This window comes from Ambystoma mexicanum, chromosome 4q, assembly GCF_040938575.1.
Source record: "Ambystoma mexicanum isolate Mex_15411 chromosome 4q, UKY_AmexF1_1, whole genome shotgun sequence".
NCBI classification, from domain to species: Eukaryota; Metazoa; Chordata; class Amphibia; order Caudata; family Ambystomatidae; genus Ambystoma; species Ambystoma mexicanum.
In genome coordinates this window covers 1084231948-1084251194 of record NC_090928.1, presented here as the reverse complement: position 1 = coordinate 1084251194, position 19247 = coordinate 1084231948, and the positions used below count along the sequence as shown (strand labels likewise).

Here is a 19247-nt window from a genome sequence, read left to right as displayed (position 1 = left end):
GCAACGAAGTGGGAGTGGCAGCATATGTACCTTAGGGTGCAATGTGTTATTGTGTTTCACTCGGGTGTTGGGAATGCCCAGCCTTGTTCTTTGGTGGTGTGGTGCACAGCTCGGATGTGTGTGTGTGTGTGGTGTGGCTGTGAGGTTAGTATTGGTTATAGTTTGTGTGGTAGAGTAGGAGAGAGGATAGAGAGATACCCGAGCTGTTGAAGATGGATTGCTAGTGGTCCAATTTTCATTGGTAGGTGTCCTTTACTGCGTAGGGGAGGGGCATCATTTGTATTGTGTTATGGTACCATTTGAACTGGTGATGCATTCAGGTTGTATGGGTGTGGTGATAGTTCATGTGGTTGAGATGCAAGTGCATGTGTTGGAGTGTGTGTACTGTGTGCTGTGAGTGTAACTGGTTTTGGTAGGTGTTGTGTAAGGAAGGGAGATATGTAGTGATTTAGGGTTCCATGTTGTCTTTGCAGAATGAATAGAAAGCTGAGTGAGTGACATGGAATCTTGCTGGTGAGAATGCTGTACGGTTGAGAGTTCTGAGTGAGTTGGTGAGATGTAGCCTACCTTGGAGGATGCCGGTGCAGGTTTGCCTGGAGCTCTGATGAACTTGATATGAAACATAAAAGATGTACTGGAACTTCATTAAAGGAACAACTGGAACATCAGCCATCATATGGAACCCAGAGCTTTACAGATCGCTATGCAGAAACCATTTTATGTTGCAGAACTGTAGCATAGACCAAAATTGCTAATCAAGCCACAAGAAAGCTTGGGCTCAGAGCACAAATCACTACCCGCATCTATTTCCATTGGCTGTCAAAATTGGGGAACACCAGACGTGATTCTGAAGAGATAGACAATCTCTTAATTCAAAAGGTGAAGTGCACAAGTGACTTATACTACCAGCCTGGGGCAAGGCGTCAGGTTTCTGGCCCTTTGTGTGATGGGCCGTGGGATCCCGCCTCTCCCCCACTGGATGTTCATCCCTCAGTTTGGGCATCGATGCTTGGCTGGCTCCTCCCCTGGGCTTGGAGTTTGTGGGTGCTTCTTCACCTCTGTTGCTTTGGCAATAGGGATGCTGCCTGTGGTTTGTTTTTTTTGTGCTGCGGCTTCCACGCTAGTCCTTTGCTGCTTTCTCTGCGCTAGTCCCTGGAGTGTACAGCTGTGGGGGCATGCTAAAAAGAAAACCTTACCATGCCTGCCTCTTCCTTGCAGCCTCCTAAAAGACGGAGGGTGCCTGCCCCTACTCCTGGGGTTTTCTCGCAGGGACTAGGCTTTGTTTGCCGAGTGCCTGGCTTCCCATGCCGCTCGTTTTTTGCCCCTGGTCCCATCTCTTATAATTCTTCCTCCTTTGTTCGGAGGACGCTGCCGCTAGGAAATATGGGATGAAGTTCAGCTGGTGATGGACCAGATTTACGTGTCTGGAGTTTCAGGGGCCTGCTGTTGTGGATCAGGTAGCAGAGCCCTCCTTCGCCAGTATAAACGTTCTCCCAAGTTGGGTCTTCCTTTGATCTTGGACGTTCGAGACAAGTTCTGTCGTGAGTGGGCCAGATTGGAACAAATCTCCATGCCCCGATTCATGGGTAAGCTGAAGCCCCTCCGGATAAGGAGAACCTTCTGCCGGTGGTGGATAACATTCTGGCCAGCCTGGTGGGCCTTTCATCCATGTCTGGAGGAGGCTGCTGTCAGGGACCCTGTGGACTGGAAGGTTTGCAGGCCTGCACCTATGGGTCCTATGCTGCAGATTGGCTTCTAGTCCAGTGTGTTTCTGGTCCCCAAACCTGGGAGTCTTTCAGCTCAACCTACTGAGTCTGAATGCCTTGGTTCGATCTCGGCACTTCAAGATGTACTCCAGTCGGTTATTCTGGCTGTGTCGAGGGGGGAAATTGGCTGGTTTCCCCTCAACCAACTGGATGTCTATTATGTCCCAATCGGAGTCCATCAGCAGCTTGCTGTGGCGCCTGATCAGTTCCGTGTTCTGCCCTTCAGTCTCAAATCGTCTTTGGTGGCGGCATCTCTGCACCTGGTTGGGATTCAGGTGTCCCCTACTTTGATTGGTCCAGGCCCACCCCTGGCTTCAAGTGATGATCCATTTGACTCTGGTCTGTCGTGCTCTGGCCCAGTGGGGGTTTCTCTGCAAATCTAGTCACCCACAGACTTCAGTTCAGCGGGGGCACAGTTCTGTACCAGAGTGGGGTTGGTTCGCTACTGGTGGACCGGGCATCCCTGCTGAGTGTTCAATTGCAGGTCTTTGGCTTTAGCTAGGCACGTGTCTTCAGGGTCACATGGCTTCCTGTACATTTGTTGTCCCCTGGTCCTTCCTGCCTTCTTCGCTGTTCCGTCCACGCCGAGGCTTGGCACTGCTTGGATGTCAGCGGGTGGTCCTGCACTCTTTCCTGGATAAAGTCCTTTCGGCTCACTTTGGGGCTGTAGGTGCTGGGCTTTCACTCCTATCACAGTGGATTAAATCTCCTTGCCTATGATCGGCAGGTATCTGGCGGGGCAAAGTCTGGTTCACTAGGTGGGTGGCTGCCTCCTGGGCCTACAGGCAGGGGGGGGGGAGCCCTTGCTGGACGGCCACCTGGGCTACTCCCAATGCCTTCCATTACCAGCTCAACATGGAAAGGACCCGTTCTACTTCCTTTGGCGTAGGGGTTCTGTGGCTGTGTCTGGTTGAGAGAGTGGCAGCAGGTTTCTTCCATTTAATAAATTGGTGTTGGGTCGGCATTGCCCTCTTGGCGTCTTTTGAAGTGTACATGGGCATCCTTCAGTTTTTCTTTGGCAAGACTCAAAGGCAACTACTGGAACAAGGAAGGTACACCCGGGTTACGTACCATTACTCCTAGTCCTCTCATCCCAGTACAGACTACTCTTCCCTCCCATTTGTTGGCGGAAGTTGCCCAGTTCTTGGCGTTGGTGTTACTGTCTTGGATTGGGCAAGTGAAAGATTATACCTCCTGGAGTCGGAGGCGCCAGAAGTGTCCAGCTTGTGTAAAAAACACTCAAGTACTGGGATGAGGAAGAGTAGCAGTAATGACGATTGCCAGTAAGTAATCCGAGCATCACTCCATCAGGAGGCAGTATAAAGATTGAAGAGCAGAAGTGCAGTCAGATTTTTCTTAGCAAGCCTTAACCTAATTTGACCAAGGGCTCCTCTTGATAGTCATTAAATAGGCTAGCAAGTACGTCCTATATTGTGCAAGACAGAAATAGGATCATTGTTAAGCTTCCAATAATGGAACAACGTTTGGAATAATGGGATATTTGTATACCACTGGCAGCTACAAAGAGCCGAATGTGCATTGTAAATACGACTGCTAAACTGGCAGCCAGAAGTTGTAACATGTAGCTGGGGTGCTAGGCAGGTGCTATGGAAAGCTACCGGATTAAGAGTGGTTAGATTACAGTCTACAACCACAAATATGTTCAGGGAAACACACAAGTAATGCCTTTTTACTTCTTTTGGGGGACTTTCTGCCAAGAGTGCATATTTATTTGGATGTAGACCTCGTATTAAACCCATTCTGAACTTGTAGAATGTCACCCAAGTACGAAAGGCTTGGCGAAATATACCCCACGTACACCCCCGCTACCCTCTCCCCGTCCCCCACCCGCCACACACCAATTTCTAGAGACCAATGATTGTCAAAAGAACACAGGCTACACTATATTTTTTAAAAAAAAGTTTTGTCTAGAGTGCTGCCACTCTTAGATTGGTGCTACGGCTAAACATAACGAAGCCGTTTCCTCGGACAAAATGCAGTGCAAAATAGGCGTTTAGGCGTCTAAACTCACATGAACACTGACATTGATTGATAACCCAGTAGTGTCCAGAAGAGACGGCGGAACGGAAAAAGGCTGCTCACGTTTCACCGGGGTGAACCGTAAGGAGACACCCGCTCGAAACCCACCAGCATCGGAATGATCTGCCCTGGTCTACCTACAAACCAGGTGATCCAAGAGCGCCTTGGCACCAGGAGCGGAAAATGTTCAGAAACCCGGCGAGGCTGAGTGCGCACGCTCTCCACCACGGCCACCAGCAGGGCAGCGCCCTGCCACATCAGTTTAGCAATGCAAATGGGGGAACCCGACACCAGACCGATGAAAAGCACCCGTCGTAATTGTCCATAATGAGGTCACTTAGCTTAGGCAGTGAAGGTCCTGTTGCACTCGAGCACACAAATACTTGCCATTCGGAGAAAAAATCCTTCGCTTGAAAGACTGCACGCTCTCCAGGTGCACTGTGCACCTCACAATTAAACATCAGGAGCGTTTCCATGTGTTGCTCCCACTTTAATCTAGAACAGGTACGACACAGCGTGGAGGGATTACATGTCACCACAAAGTAAGTAAGCCCTTCCTGCCGCCATGAACTGGCCAACCTTCTCGCTGTACTGCAGGGCCCAAAGGTTTCAGATTGGATATAGCATACGAGTCCTTCATGCCACTAAGCGCTCTAGTCCAGGGCAGGACAAAGACTGATATGTTTGGGATATTTCTTCTCTGTGAAAGATAGTAAGCTAAAGACTCTGGGTAAGGCTCTTGTAACCAGGACTTATGTCTGGCAGAGAGTCTCCCAGGACCCCCCTTGTTATCTACTAAGCGCTCTAGGCCATGTGGAAATTCAGTAGACCAGTTGAACAGAAACCGATACGTGGTACAAATCGGAATAGTGGCTCATTTCAGAGACAGCCATGGATCTTAATGTGCTGTTTCAGGTGTAAACAAATTTGAGCCGGGCAAACCCAGGAGGACTGGCCCAGGTCAAAGCTTGGGGTCTGCAACAAAGGCAAGGTGCCAACCATGAGTCGGAGCCCACCAGGCCGATAATGACCGGGAGGACCACAAAGACAGGTACCCAGATGCCAGACATGGCCCTGCCCTTTGCCACAGATTGATAGGGCAGAGAGCAAATGTGGTGAACAGTTGAAGCATGTCTGCCAGCTCCTACGAGTTCAACCACTTTCTACTTTGGCCTTGCTCACCGCTCTGTGCAAGCGCCCACCATCCCACATGCCAAATCCCACAGCAGCGCCATGTCTGCACCATCCGAAAATACACTGATTCTGTCCCTACTTGCCCATTAAGTTAAGGAGCACTACTATGTAGTACCTAGTAGCACCATCCCTTTTCAGCATCTCAGTCTTAGAATGGAGAATTCGTGTGTAAAACGGGGCAAATACATAACTTGCCATATGTAACACATGGATTTCTGTAGGAAGCATAGCACCATGTCATATTTAGTAGCAGTGGCATTTCTACCCTGGAGGCTTTGGTGGAGAAAGGGTTGGGGCGGCAACTCCCTGAACTCCCCCCAGTCTCCCTTCTGGTGCTTTGACCACGCCCCCTTGGTACCAATGGCTTCCTCTGCTACTGCCGGGAGGATGGGCTGAGGTTTCTACACCAGTCTCCCATTTTCATCTTCATTTAGATAGAAGTTATACCATTGACTTTCGTCCCTCTTGCAGACAGTCTTACCAACGTTCTGGACTTCAAAGCTGCCAACATTAAATATCTGGACTGCATCAAATGCGGAATACTGTTTAACACAATGCAAAAGCGTTTGCAAAATATAAACTCCATTGCCAGCTCTTGAGGTGTTTGTCAGCTTGCATAAAAGATTAGCCATGGAGGTTTGAAGTGTACAGGCAGAGATTCAAGAACCAGAAAGAAAGATCAAAGGATGAAGGATAGGCGGGGTCATGCACTTGATATCACAAAAGTACAACAAACTTATTAGTTCGACAAACCTACAGCAAGTGAAGTGTCTCCGAAAACAGGGGTCTCCAAAACAAAGACTGTAGAAGGCTGAAGGGGAGGTGGGTGTACAGTAAACGCTGAATGCAGGGAGACCGACAACTATTTCTTACCCCACCCCTAATGTAAGGTTCCCCAAAATTGGAGAAATTCTAGAAAAAAAGCTGCAATAGTTTCTCCATTCAAGATTCTCTTTTCCACGTTATGCAGATACCAGCCGTACTAGGTTACTGGAGTATTTACAGCGAGAAAACTGGATAAGCACATCTGAAGCATTACCGGTTCATTGTGACCAAATATTGAGGTCAAGCAACCAATGCCACATCGTTATCACATAAATGCAGTAACCTCACTAACCTACCTACTCATTCTGGGACGTTCCCTGGGATTCAAAATACAGCCTCGCCATGCCATCAACGGCTATAACGTCAGGACAGACAGCCCAAGCAAGCAAACCATCTACACAATAGTCCCCACCGTTCTTTGATGGAATTCGTAAACATGCCATGCGCGTCTCCAAATTCCCCACCAAAGCGTCATTGCACTCCTCTCCGTGAAATTAATTCTTAATGAACGCACCAGGTTTAAAGATTAAAGTATTCCCCAAAGTCAGTATCGTCAATAGCAACAGCACAAGCTACAGTAAACAAGACCAAAATAGCTGCAGAGTGACAAGCCTCAACATTTATATAGCTGCAGAGAACATATCCTGGTGAGCAAAACACTGGATCAAGGGGATTAATCAGGCAGCTGTGCTAGAGGATCAACAGTGTTTTCATTAAGGCAGTAATGGAGCCAGCCAATTCACACCTCCAAGTCACAAATAGAGGCCCGGCCGGTTGCCAGTGTGCCCTTGCTTACATGCGAGACCTCTAGCAAGCAGTCAGTCATGCAGTCAATCCTACCAACATGCCTCCAAATGGGAGATTCAGATCATGGGGGAATCCCTTGACCACCACAACCAGATCCACAGTCTACGGCATGCATCCAAAAACATGCCTCGCTTCTGATGTTCTGACCCTTGGTCTCCTTCACACCACCCGCCCCCGGTTTTTTACATTCAAGCACTTCATGGAAGTTCCACATTTTGTACGCCAGCCTAATTTTTATAGGACCCATGTCCCTGCGGCTGGCTTTACCAGAGAACTAAAAACTTGAATGCTTGTCCATCTACCAGTTAGAGATTAGTAGACGTTCCAGAGGATCTATTAGCGTCCCAGAGAAGGGCTGTTAAATCACATGCATGGTCCACCCTCGCATCACTACAAGGCAACTAATCATTACTTTGTCAACGTTCTCAACTATTCACAAGGTCATGCTACTAGGAGATCGAGTTGCGATTGGGCAAATCAAGTCACAAAATAAAAACCATACTCATGGAAGGAATGCTGCTCTTCGCCATTCACGGTAAAAGGATCTGATCAGAACAGTTTTCCAAACTGCCGATTAGTTACTAAACTGTTCATAAGGCTTTTGGAAAGGGAGGCGTGAGGGTGGGTAGACCATTCAGAAGAGGCCTGCAAGCTCACAGGGCTGATCCAGATGCCAATAGCAGCCCTGAACAGCATAGGGCACACCAAGTCAGTCCACTCACAGATGTACTAGAGATGGAGCCAGAAACCAACTATGCTTGATGGGAAGGTGGTTGGGGGGGTGTGGGGGGGGGGGGGGGGGAGAACCACAAAAGCGTTATGAGACAAGACAACGAGGCCCATTTTAGAAGAACCCGAGTGAAAGAACATTCATCACAATAACTGGTACTAATAAATGTTGCCAGAACAATCCAATGCATGAACTCATTACAAAAAAGTCCAATTAGATGCAAGAGGATGTCTTGCACTGTTCTATTCCAATCAGGGGCACGTCATAAGTCAGCGAGTTGTAACAACTATTGGTTAAATTAAAAGGCTGAGCGGTAGCCAAAGCACCATGCACTTCTAGCAATCTTCCCCTTCCCTCCTGCCAGGCTTGTGGAGTCTATATGGCCGAGAATCATAGAGGTGCATTTGCTACGCCAATCAGGTGTGCAAACAGAGGGCCTAGTGGAAAAACATTGGGGTAGTACCTGCAAAAGAACAGTCATTTGATTGCACCAACATTGTAAACTGGCTCTGCCCAATTCGAATGATCATCCAGCATATATTTTAATTGATAACCTTCCCAACTTTCCTACTGAGCAGAAACGATGGGGCGGGGGCAAATAGAAGCAATCAGGGAACATCACCGATCTGTATAATCAAAGCATTTTGATACCATGACCACAGATTTCCTGATAAACGGCTTGAGTGCGTCAAACCGAATGCACAATTACATTTGTTCACAACTTACCCCAACATCAATGCCCAACTTGCAGGGATTCGGACAGACTAGGGATGTGGATGGAAGACCGTGGCTGCAGCACCAGCTGCTCCACTGCTGCCCAAAACCATCCATGCACAGATTTGATTTTAACAGGCGTTTGGGTTACGGATAGCTGTGAATATGCAGACATGTTGGGATGTGCCAAAAAGGTGTGCTGGGCATAAAACATTACCTGTTACTGTATGTGGCAATATCTCTAAAAGGAAAAGTCTGCTCCCAAAGGTGGCACTGCTCAGTAGGTCAATGGGCTGGTTTGCTTACTGGACACATCAAACTTCTCTTTGGAGGCCTAAACCATAAACTGAAGGACTATGCATGAATGGATTGATATTTGACCCGTTATTTCCCCAAAACCAAGTTTAGCAGTAACGCTATTTGCCATTTAAGGGCCCTCCCTGAACCACAAAATTGCCACACCCACAACATTGTAAAAAAACAGGCAGGCATCGACTAATCCCAAACAACTGCATGCTTATTCTGGAACTAAGGAAAGGGACCCATCCCAAACAGGTCACAGGCCCTTCGGCTCCTAGTGCTCAGATTTCCCCAGCGGACCTAGATCTCAGGAGGTAGCAGTCACAGCTTGCAGAGCGGCCGGCAGCAGCTGGCCAGCTCGTGGCAAGATGGCGCATTCAGGTCCTCAACTGCCAACCAGTTCACTTGGCTTCAGTGAAAAGGAGGGTCATGACCACAGGCCAATGATCTTAACCATCCACCACCCCACTAGCTAAGAGGTCACGCTAGCCCATCTGCTGCGCAGCCTTGAGAAAAATCTGAATGTGGCCACCTGGCCAGGAATTACCCCCGCCCCCTACCTGCCCCCACTCCCCCCAGCATGGGATACTTGGATACCAGAGGCCTCAATTAAACACCTGGAAACCTAAAGTGAAGCAGAGATTTACGATGCGCCGTACACAGGTCCAAAATAATGAGTGGTTTGAAACACAAGTTTATAAATCAACTTAAATAAGTTGCAGAAGCGGATGCCACAGCATGCCGATGCCTGCGTTACAAGACCTTAAAGCACAGTGGCAAAGTGCACATCAAGGGTGTCCTCTTCCATTGCCAAGCTCCGATGACGAGCTTAAAACCACAAGACTAGCTTGTGGTTTTACATGTCATCCGAACCGAGAGCAGTTGGACAAACATTTTCCTATGCGCTATGAAGTCGTGCAGTCTGCAAGCGGTCGCTGCGTTGTGCATTCAGACAAAGCCCACAAGTAAGCAGTGGCAAAGCAGCTCCTATGGAAAGTGAGCAGACTGCACAAAAGTGGGCTGAAAATCACCACAGCTCCAGTGACTATGCATTAATCACTCAACCGCAAACACTGCTAATTTAGAGTAGCTGTTCTCTCCTGGGTCAGTGAAATAGCAGAGGCCTTATGTGACTCTGCAGTGGATTGTGAGGTGGTTTTCCCTTAGTGGTGCGATATACATTTCTGCCCATCATCCTGGGTAGACTAACATCCCGGCACCGACGTGGGTTGATGCCAACTTCAAGCTCCCAAGGTAGACCAGCAATGGCCAAAGGTGGTTCTCCACAATGTAAGGTGCTGTTCATTGTTGATACCAAAAGACACTTTTCCTGTAGAGTCAGGCCTCAATGCCAGCTACTAAGACATTGACTATACATTTGAGTTGGACAAAGTGGTTTTGAGAATAGAATTTGACATTTCAGCTTTGCTGCAGATTAGTCAATTAGAGCTCGCCTCCATCACAATCAAATAGAGAATTACAGACGTGTCTTACAATAAGGCTTTAAGAATCCACACTGGTGCACAGTGCAACTTTCCCAAGTGTTGCAACGGACGGCTCTCAGGTGCGTGCTGGTTTAGACCCTTTAGGCCAATGTTATAAAGGCAAGGGGAGAAAGGAAGGCCATTTCACTAATCAAATCTGATCTATTCAAAAAGCAAACCCATGATCCTATGGATGTCCAGAGACCAAAGGGACAGGCTTCGCGGGAAACAGGGCAGACCAGAGGGCAGACCAGAGGGCAATTTCAAGGGAGACGCCACAAAAGTCACTAGTAAGTGCGCATCAGTTTCCACTCCTGGGGGAGGCTGTGTAAGTTCCCTGGAGGGCTGCCGAGTGCCTGTACCAACATGCATTCACCATCTTGATGCCTGTAACCTGACCAATGCTAAAAAGCGTACATTTTGCTTCCAACAGATAGAGCCTACTTAAGAGCTCATGCAGTACCTTCCTATAATTCCTACTGCTTCCAAAGCTCGGTAAGCATTTTCCAAGTTTGCGGTTTTAATAATGGAATGAAAAAACAAAAATTCTCCTACCCAAAAATCCTGTGTTAGAAATGAAGATTTGCACCGCAGGACTCCATGCGGACGAAAACCACTTTCCATGAGAACATTGGCTATACTGTGAGGGAGTGGGTAAAAGTAGCTCGTAGGCCCCTTTTAGCCACAGATCTGACACCAGCACAGTACACTTACTGCTATATTGAGAACAGCATTTCGCTTCATACAGAGATCATGAAATGGAAAATTACAAAACTTTTAAGCTACGGTTTAAATTGTTTAGTATGATTCAGAAACAATTCCCCCCAAAGAAGATTTGATCGATTGGCTAAACTAAAGTTAGAAAACCTGGCAAAAGGGAAGTTGCAAGATGTTGAGCAATATGTACAAACAGAAGATTGCATACAGGAAATCCGTACTGTGGTCACGAAGAAGCAAACACTTTGCATTAAAGTTCCTTACAAACTAATACCAAGTATATGAAGCTACGCCAGAGCAAGCAATGGCCAGGGGGGTGAGGCCACCCATAGTGAACCGGCCTAGCTGTACCAACATAGTGAACAGAAAGTCGCTCTTGTAAGATCCAAAGGAAAGGATGAAGTATGCTAAACAGTTTCCAAATTTATAGAAGGGAGATGGAGCACAGTCTGCAGATAATCCAGGTTAGGATGCCTTTATTTAAGGTCACAGTATATAGTAGTGGTGGCGTACAGTAGACCTAGACACATGAAGAAAAAAACTGATGAGATCAGAAACATTAAATCAAACTGCCAAATCATAGAAAAAAGAAGTTCATCCAATAAAGCAACAACTGGTTTATTAGTTGGTAACAGTTGACACAATGTGCTTAAATATAAAATCATCATGCAGTATAAGCCACAGGGGCTAGACCCATCCGAGACGTCTACATACAACAGGAGACTAACATCTCCACCTTCAGATACCTGGGAGACTAATTTGCAAACTACAGAAATGCTGGGAAGGACAGGAATTCGGTCCAATTAAATGTATCCAGCTAATATCACACAAGGAAAAAAGCCTTGGCATTTGAGGCAGAGTAACTGAACCGAAAAAAAAAGCAATGAGCAATCAGGATGGAGGATTTGCATTTCAAGATGTTTACATTGGCCAAAAACGGACTCCTAAGTGTACTATGATCAGGGTATATAGTTTAAGATTAAAATTTTACCAATTTAAGAAACAAACGTAAATAAAAAAAAATATCCAAATTAGTAACAGAAGGTACTCTAGATATGTACCATGCCCCTTTCAGACATTACCCTATTTTATTCTTTGGGTGCGGGGGAGCTTGGTTTTAAAGAATTACACTGACTTAGTTATTTCAGATACTATGCTTTGTGGGGTATTTTCAGCCCAAAACAAAAAGGAATCATTTGGCTACTTTGAGCTAAAAAAGACTTTGCGCCTAAAATGCGCAGCATCAAAAAAACAGATGACTGCCAAACTTTAAGGCAGCATTTCATTTTCAAGTGCCACATACAACTGAATGAGAGTGCACTTACCAAGTGGACCTTGCATGCACTTGTTAGAGCTCAATAGTCCTATACTCCATTAAAAGGGACTGATGCATGAAGGGATCATTTGAAAACAAACTAGTATAATGGAACATTTGAAGCCTAAAATTACACAAAGTCAGTTTCCCTTGCCGGAGTAATGTGAATACCTCATGATGGAAAATGGACATTGATGGCAAGATGCAATTCTATTAAAAATGAAGAAAAGGCCTCATCTATAACATTCAAACACCATTTTCCATTTCCTGAGAAATGGCTTCACTTTCTATTCAGAACACTCAAGCAGTGACCAAGAAGGAATTTTATGGGGGCCTGCTTTCCAAGACAAACATGACCCATTAGCACTGGGAAAAGAAAGACTGATGGGTTTTGCAGGCCAAAGTCAACAAAAAGGTAGCAGATGCCTGGATCTTATGTTCAGTGGAGAAATGAAACCTTAATGTGCAAATTGAAGTAAAAATAAGCATATCGTTCAGAGATGGCTACAAGAGTAAATGCAGGAATGGATTTGTCAATTTTCTTAAGACATAAGGCCCACACGAATTATTCAGGTTATCATTGGAAAGCTTATTATGGGGCCGTTCTGTTGATTTACTTCATCAAAATTCAAACATGGGAACTCTACAACTTAAAATGGGTTTCTAGCTCCCCATAAGACTAATGGGGAGGCAGTAGCTTCATGAATTATGGAACTGGATGTCAAATTTGGCAATAGACTTCTCATTATGGTAAACTGAAAAAAAGCTGTTTGAACCTGCCACCTCGTGCCAAAACAGAGTCCTTGTAGCAAGTGTGGCATATATACATATACATATATACACACACGCGCGTTGGGTTGATTTATAAATTAAAGATAGTAGTAATATAGGACTTTTCCAGTGCAAAAACTGGCATGTGTGAAAGTAAATCTCACGGGGCGGATTGATACTTCTAATCTAAACCCCATAGTTCCAGGGGCCCATCCACAGAGCGTCTAGGCCTGGTGGGAGGGGACGTGGGCGAGGACTGTAGCTGTCCAATCAAAAATCAAACCTATAAGCGGACATCTGCCAATTAATTTGGGGGTGGTTAAATCATGGGCATCAAGAGAGTTGCCTAAATCATCCGAGTAGAACCATTGAAAAATTGCTGCAGAAGTGAGTAATTGGGAGGCCAGAAAACAGACAGGCTGGATCTTTGCAAGGAGAGCCAAATAGAAGGTTGAATGCTGGTGGCTATGCATGACTGAAGTACCTGACCAAACGCTTGTTTTTAACCAAGAGGGTGCAGAAATGCTTAGGCCTTTCCTGAGCACAAGAACTAGAGATAGTCAGTATTTAAGTAATTTGTCCAACAGACCCAAGTGTGTTGGGGATCTGTTTCAGTCAATACCCAACAATTAGTGGGTGGGACAAACCGAGTAGACCCATGGCATTATTAAATGTAATTAATTCCCATATAGCCTAATGACACAGGGCAATTTTGTGGAAATTCAAAAACAACTTTGTCCCAGTGTGGCTAGAAATAGTGTGTAAAGTAATTGAGTACTTTATTTTCGCCACCCCAAAATTCCCTAAAGGGAGAGTTGCATTAAAAAGAAAATTCTTAACTTTTCACCATGCCTCCGAACTTCCCTTTAAGCAGCGGGGTACTTAATTTAAACTGAAAGTTTGGGTTTGTGCAGGGAAAGAAAAGTGTTTTGCCTAAATTAAATGAGTCACCAATTAAAAGGCACACTGAGAAAAGGACTCCTCATAGAAGAGCGCTTCGAAGGAAGAAGGGTTCTACCAATAAAAAGTTGTATTAAGAGGCTGCTGTTCCTTCACATTGCTAGATCAGGAGTACAAATACGAAAAACGTTGCATTTTATAATAGTGTAATGCCAAGGTCACCATTTCTAGCCACACTGGGACAAAGTCACATTTCAAGGTGCTGCATAATTCTGGCATTCTCGGATTTTGTCAGTGATAGTCTTGAAATATGTTCATTTCACCCGTATTCCATTTACTGGAGAACTAAAACATACAGGTGGCGTAATCTCAGATCTTTTGGTCCCGTTTATCCCCCAAGGTGAATTATTGTATAGAATCTTTGTTTTGGTGCCACAGATGTGGTGCACCATGTGAAGTAGTGCAAATATTATATTTCCCATAATAGATATGTTTTATACGCCAGCCTGGTTCTTGGCGTAGCATTTGCTAAGGGCAAGGGATTCACTAGTTCTAGATATAGTCACTGATAGGGCTAGATAAATGTCATGGTCTTGAATGCTGTTTGGCGGGGTCGGTGGGTATGCCCCCCTCCCTCTCAAACCCCCCTCTCCCATCACCAGGGATCGCATAATATCTCACAGCTTCACAAGAAGGCAGTCTTATGGGACATGTCTGAATGCCAAGCAGATCACAGATTCTGCAAGTGGTGTTCTTAAGAAAGCAAAGCAGCAGTGGGACACATTCCACACCAATCTAGCATGGCCACAGCAGTATACAAAAGGGGACATTGCCCAGTGCTCCATTATCAGTGACCGAGAAACAGGAAATGGGCAAGTTGTGTGCCATCAAAAGCAGGAATGCAACAGTCACAAGCAAGAGGAGCAAAATACCAGAACACAAAGTATGTGTCTCCCCCACTGACATCCCTACAAAAAAAAAGCCAACAAGCTCAGAATATTTTGGAACCACCAAAACAGAATACCCTTGACTGTTCCCACCATAGAAATGATTGTCCCCATTACAGTACTATAACACCATCCACTAGCCTTCATTATTTGTAAACCAGTTTATAGCGACACCCCCACCCCCCCCCCCCACCACCACAACTTGCCTCATTTTAGTTTGAAATTATCCCTTTCCAAATAATCAGGCTCATACTCCCATTGGTCCACCACCGATAGGCTGAAGGACGCTCAAAGGTGAGCAGAGGCTATGCAAGAACCACTTGAAGACCATCACATTAGTGGTTAAAGAGCAACTCACCTGATAGGAGTCCTTGCGAGGGCTTAGTCCCATCTCATCCATCTGTGGAGAGTTCATGATCACCTCAGTCATTTCAGCTGATCGTAGGTAATCAGGGCTGTACACAGGGAGGGGTGGGGGGAAAAAAAGCTTAAGTCATTAGTGGCACCTTACCCAAGGTCACTTACATTTCAGGATACCATAAAACCGTGCAACTGTGCTGCCATACAGAATTACAGTCAACATCCATACATCTGGTCTGTGTGGAATGCAGCATTGGCAACCTCTGCCTTGGTTGATGCCAGAGTGCTTCAACTACTTCACAACTGCCTAGGTCTGGCCAGACATTAGGTAAGAACATATTTGGATTCACATTAAAGGGACAGTTTGTTGACTCCACGTTGATCTTCAGGGACAACATTGGACAACCACTGTTAGTTTTCTAGAAGGGGTGAACGCAATGTTTTAAATGCCCTTTGCTATCAATCAAAATTGATCGCATATACAGTGGTTTGGGGAAGAGGGTAATTCTGTTTCATGCATGAGAGAAAGGAAATACAACTTTAAAAAATGCACAAGTTTCTGTTCAAGTTCCAGTATAGATTGCGGCAAGAATAGCTTATTTTCGATGAGGTATGGTGGAAGAGAAGGGCTTGGTTCACCATCTTCAGACACTTTGCATGCACAAGTAAGGATGATTGTGAACGGCCCAGCCAGCTTTAAACAGACCAAAAACAAGTGTGGGCTGGAGGGACGTCTAAGTGGGCACTGGCGGCTCCTGAAATATTTGCTCAGCCATGAAAAAGGCGCGAAAGCAATGATAGACTGATGCACCATCAATGGAAGTTTTATTTAGAGGCTCCAGTAATTAACCCAGTTTCCTCCTCACCCCATCAGAGGATGATCCAAACATAAGATGAAATGCAATGTTAATGGTGCTGCCAATTGCAGGTGGCTATGACTAAAAGCAATATGGGGTTGGTACTGCAAGGGGGAACAGTGGACCAGCAAAACACTTACGTTGTGTAGCAACTATGGTGCCAAATCATTGTGGGAAAATGGGGGGCAAAGGATAACAGAACTAGCAAGTGATCAGAGACGGCCACTTTAATTCTACCATTGGTAGAACCACTGGGCTAAGCACGGAATTCCAACGCTCAGGCTCTTGGCTGCTGCCTCTATTGGGAGTCTCAGGCCTAAGGGAGAAGATCAGGCTTCCTTCACAGGCTGTGAGGTCTGCATGCGGATGGAGGCTGGACAGTGTGCTTTACGAGGGCAATAGCGGACGATCAGGGCTTTAAGGCCATGCCCATAATGTTCCCTAGAAAACCCACCACCATCTGTCTGGGTGCACGGCCCTTTGCTCGGGTATGGCAAAGACTCGCCAACTTGAGATTGGTTATCCGTCTGCATCCTTAAACCTCCGGGTCCCTGGGGCGCATTATACATGGATTAAAGTAAAGTAAATTTGCATCCGATTTTTGGAGTCTGCGCTGGGGCAGGAACACCATGCAAGGCTGTCCAAATCAAACCGCTGTGGCTCTAGCATAAACTACTGCCAGGGGCTGGTCTAAGAAGCACCACTGGACCATTCCTGAAACTGCAGCATTCACACGTGCACGCGCAGAGGTCCAGCTACGCATGGTTCAAACACTCCAAGACAAGTGCAGTTCGAGGGTCGAAAGTAAAATTTCAACTAGCCCCTGTGTATCGGCCATGCCTTAGCAGGAGGGCACCAATACCCCCAAAGAACCAGGAGTTAGTACATAGCATGCCACAGAGGCATCTTGAGTCAAACAAAGTTGTGTGCATGTAGGACAATTCTTACTGCTTTTAGTCTTTTAATGATCTAATGGTTCTTTATACACATGTTCCCAGATGCAAAGCGTTAATGCTACCTAGGTATGTTTGCACGGCACCAGTGCCTCTGGAGCCATGAGTGGTTCCTGGTAGTGGTTGGCGATTTGCTAGCCAGGCTTTACTGGGCTAGATGCAGGAACTGCATATCGCCCAGCAACTTCAAACCCTGCAGTTGGGCAACAATATAGGAGATATCAAGCACAAAAGCGTGGCATAAATGGGACACCATTCTTACTTTGGTAGGGGCCAAAATTCAACATCAGCAGCTCTCATTAGCGTTCCGAGCAGCACAAGCAAGGAAACCAGCAACTCAGCAAAGACACGCGGATACCTAGCTTGCCAACTCAGCTAAAGGGTTCACTCACAATCGTGCCACTCAGTAGCGGAGGCACAGTGCCGGTTGAAGGATAGGGTTTCCCGAGGAGGCTGGCAGGCACTGGGCACCGGAGTCGCCTGGCACAGCCTGCTGCTGATGGTCTGGCTTTTGTCTCCAGCAGGCGAGAGGCGGCTGCTTGATTAAGTGCGCAATCGAGAGGCTTGGAGGTGGTTAATGTCCATGGCAGGAACAAAGGACATGAGATGGCACAGGTCAGAAAGTCGCCACGCGAACATAGGGCGGAAGCACCCATTGCGCTGTTCGGGGAGAAGGGGATTAAACCCCACCTGCTCCATCAGAGCGAGCCATCCAATCCTATAGCTGAAAGGTCACAATATGTTTGCAAGGACTGGGCAGGGTTGAAAGTTAAAGCCATACGCAGCAGCTCCTGGTATCAGGCACCAAGCAGTGAGGAGCTAATGTAAAGCGTTCCACCTAACCAATCACCGCACGAGAACACAACGGTGTGTCCATTACTGAGAAATATTAGCGAGTGTTCCACGCGAGACCCCCCGTAGCCAGTCGTACTTTAAATGCAGCATAACTGGAATAAACAATTCAAAAAACGTAGCAGCAGAATAAGTGACACAGCCCCATGTGTTACATGTGAGGGGTTCTGATTACTTGGCATGAGGATCCTTCAGTATAGGCCTCCACCTCACATAACCTGGGGGTTGCCATTATCCCACAATCAGGACCACCCCACAAACCTTTGTCCTAGGTTTCTTAAAAGGGGAACTACTGAGCACAGACTTCACGCCACACGAATATATATATTTGTATGACTTTGGCGTCAGAAGTAGCAACTTCCAACAGTTTGCCAAGAGTTCCATGTAAAGTCCCCTCAAAAATATCGCCATGCCAAAAAAAATCCCGAAAAAATGACCATTTATTGAGGGGACATTACATGGAACACGCGGGGGGACACCCCCGCAACCCTTTTTTATTTTTCATGGGGAGCAGGGGAACACCCCGAGAGATACATAGATATTACCTAATACGTTTGCCAAGACAACTACTTGTCTGGCTTACAAACAGAAGCTAAATAGCTCCCAGAAAGGCAGCTATACCCGAAGTCGCCTTCTGGGAGGACTGGAAACTGCGCGCAGGGAATCGGTGCTTTAAGTGTTTCATCTCCAGATTGGCAAACCACATTGCATCTTGCGTATGCAAATTAATTTAACCTGTGCCATGCCGATGATCAGGGGCACCGAGTATGCGGGTGCTCTGGGGCTCGGGCACCCCTCCGCCCCCGGCAAAGTCCATCTGCGTCAAAGTCCCTATACTTTAAATGGGACTTCCCCGGCACCCCCAAACCCCTGGGAAATATAAAGTCAGTGCCCCTGCCGATGATCCCCAATGTGGGTGAAATGGACAAGAGGTTGTTTGTTGCATCTTTGAGGTGTCCGTCTTGGGTTGACAAAGCCATGTATAAAATACCAGTACCCTATAAAACCCTGATTTTCCGATTGTATCAAAAAATGCTCGTCAGGTATCATGCAGACCCATGAATAATTGCTACGTGACACGTCTGGAGGTGAACTTCGTGACCTGTGCATGTCTAAGCTGAAATGACCCTTTCACCACCATCAGTCAAACATGCATTGATAAGGGTGCAGGGAATGTCATGTTAAACTGAGGTCACCCTGCGACAGAAGGAGGCAAGTAGAACAATGAGGCCAAACAGAGAGAAAGGTGGGCACAAATATGGCATGCAAGGCAGGACTGGATTGATTATCTAGGCTTCCACTCCATGCTCTGGAACAGCGGAACACATCCATCCTCCAGGGTCAGATGACCTTAAAGACAGGTACATGTAAATCAAGGGGCTGGCATAGGAGTCCGGGACCCAGAAAATGACATGGTAGTCACTGGTACCCGGCATCAGAAATCCCGGTATAGTTGGGAGCTCTCCCTGCCACCAACCCCCAATGACAGAGCAACTTGCCAGAACGAAGCAGAGTCCTAGTCGAAAGGATCTGAATGTTGCGTCAACGGTTCACAAGACCACAAGTTTAAAAATCCACATAAGGGCAATTCATGATGGCACTACGAAATGCAGTAGCAGCGTACTTCCAAACGCGGAGTAAACACGGAAATGGTAGAGTAGACGTGTGGTGCTCACATTTTCCCAGTCCGGCCCGGAAAGTCCTTGCACCCCAAA

At 46.5% G+C, this 19247-nt stretch overlaps 1 protein-coding gene across 1 annotated transcript in view; it reads right to left on the bottom strand.

Annotated features, from left to right (window-relative positions):
* Positions 1 to 19247, bottom strand: part of LBH (LBH regulator of WNT signaling pathway) — a 31814-nt gene that overhangs the window by 9301 nt on the left and 3266 nt on the right. Inside the window, exon 2 of the mRNA XM_069608658.1 lies at positions 14869 to 14965. Coding sequence (XP_069464759.1) covers positions 14869 to 14965 — 97 coding nt within the window. The remainder of the gene's footprint in view (positions 1 to 14868; positions 14966 to 19247) is intronic.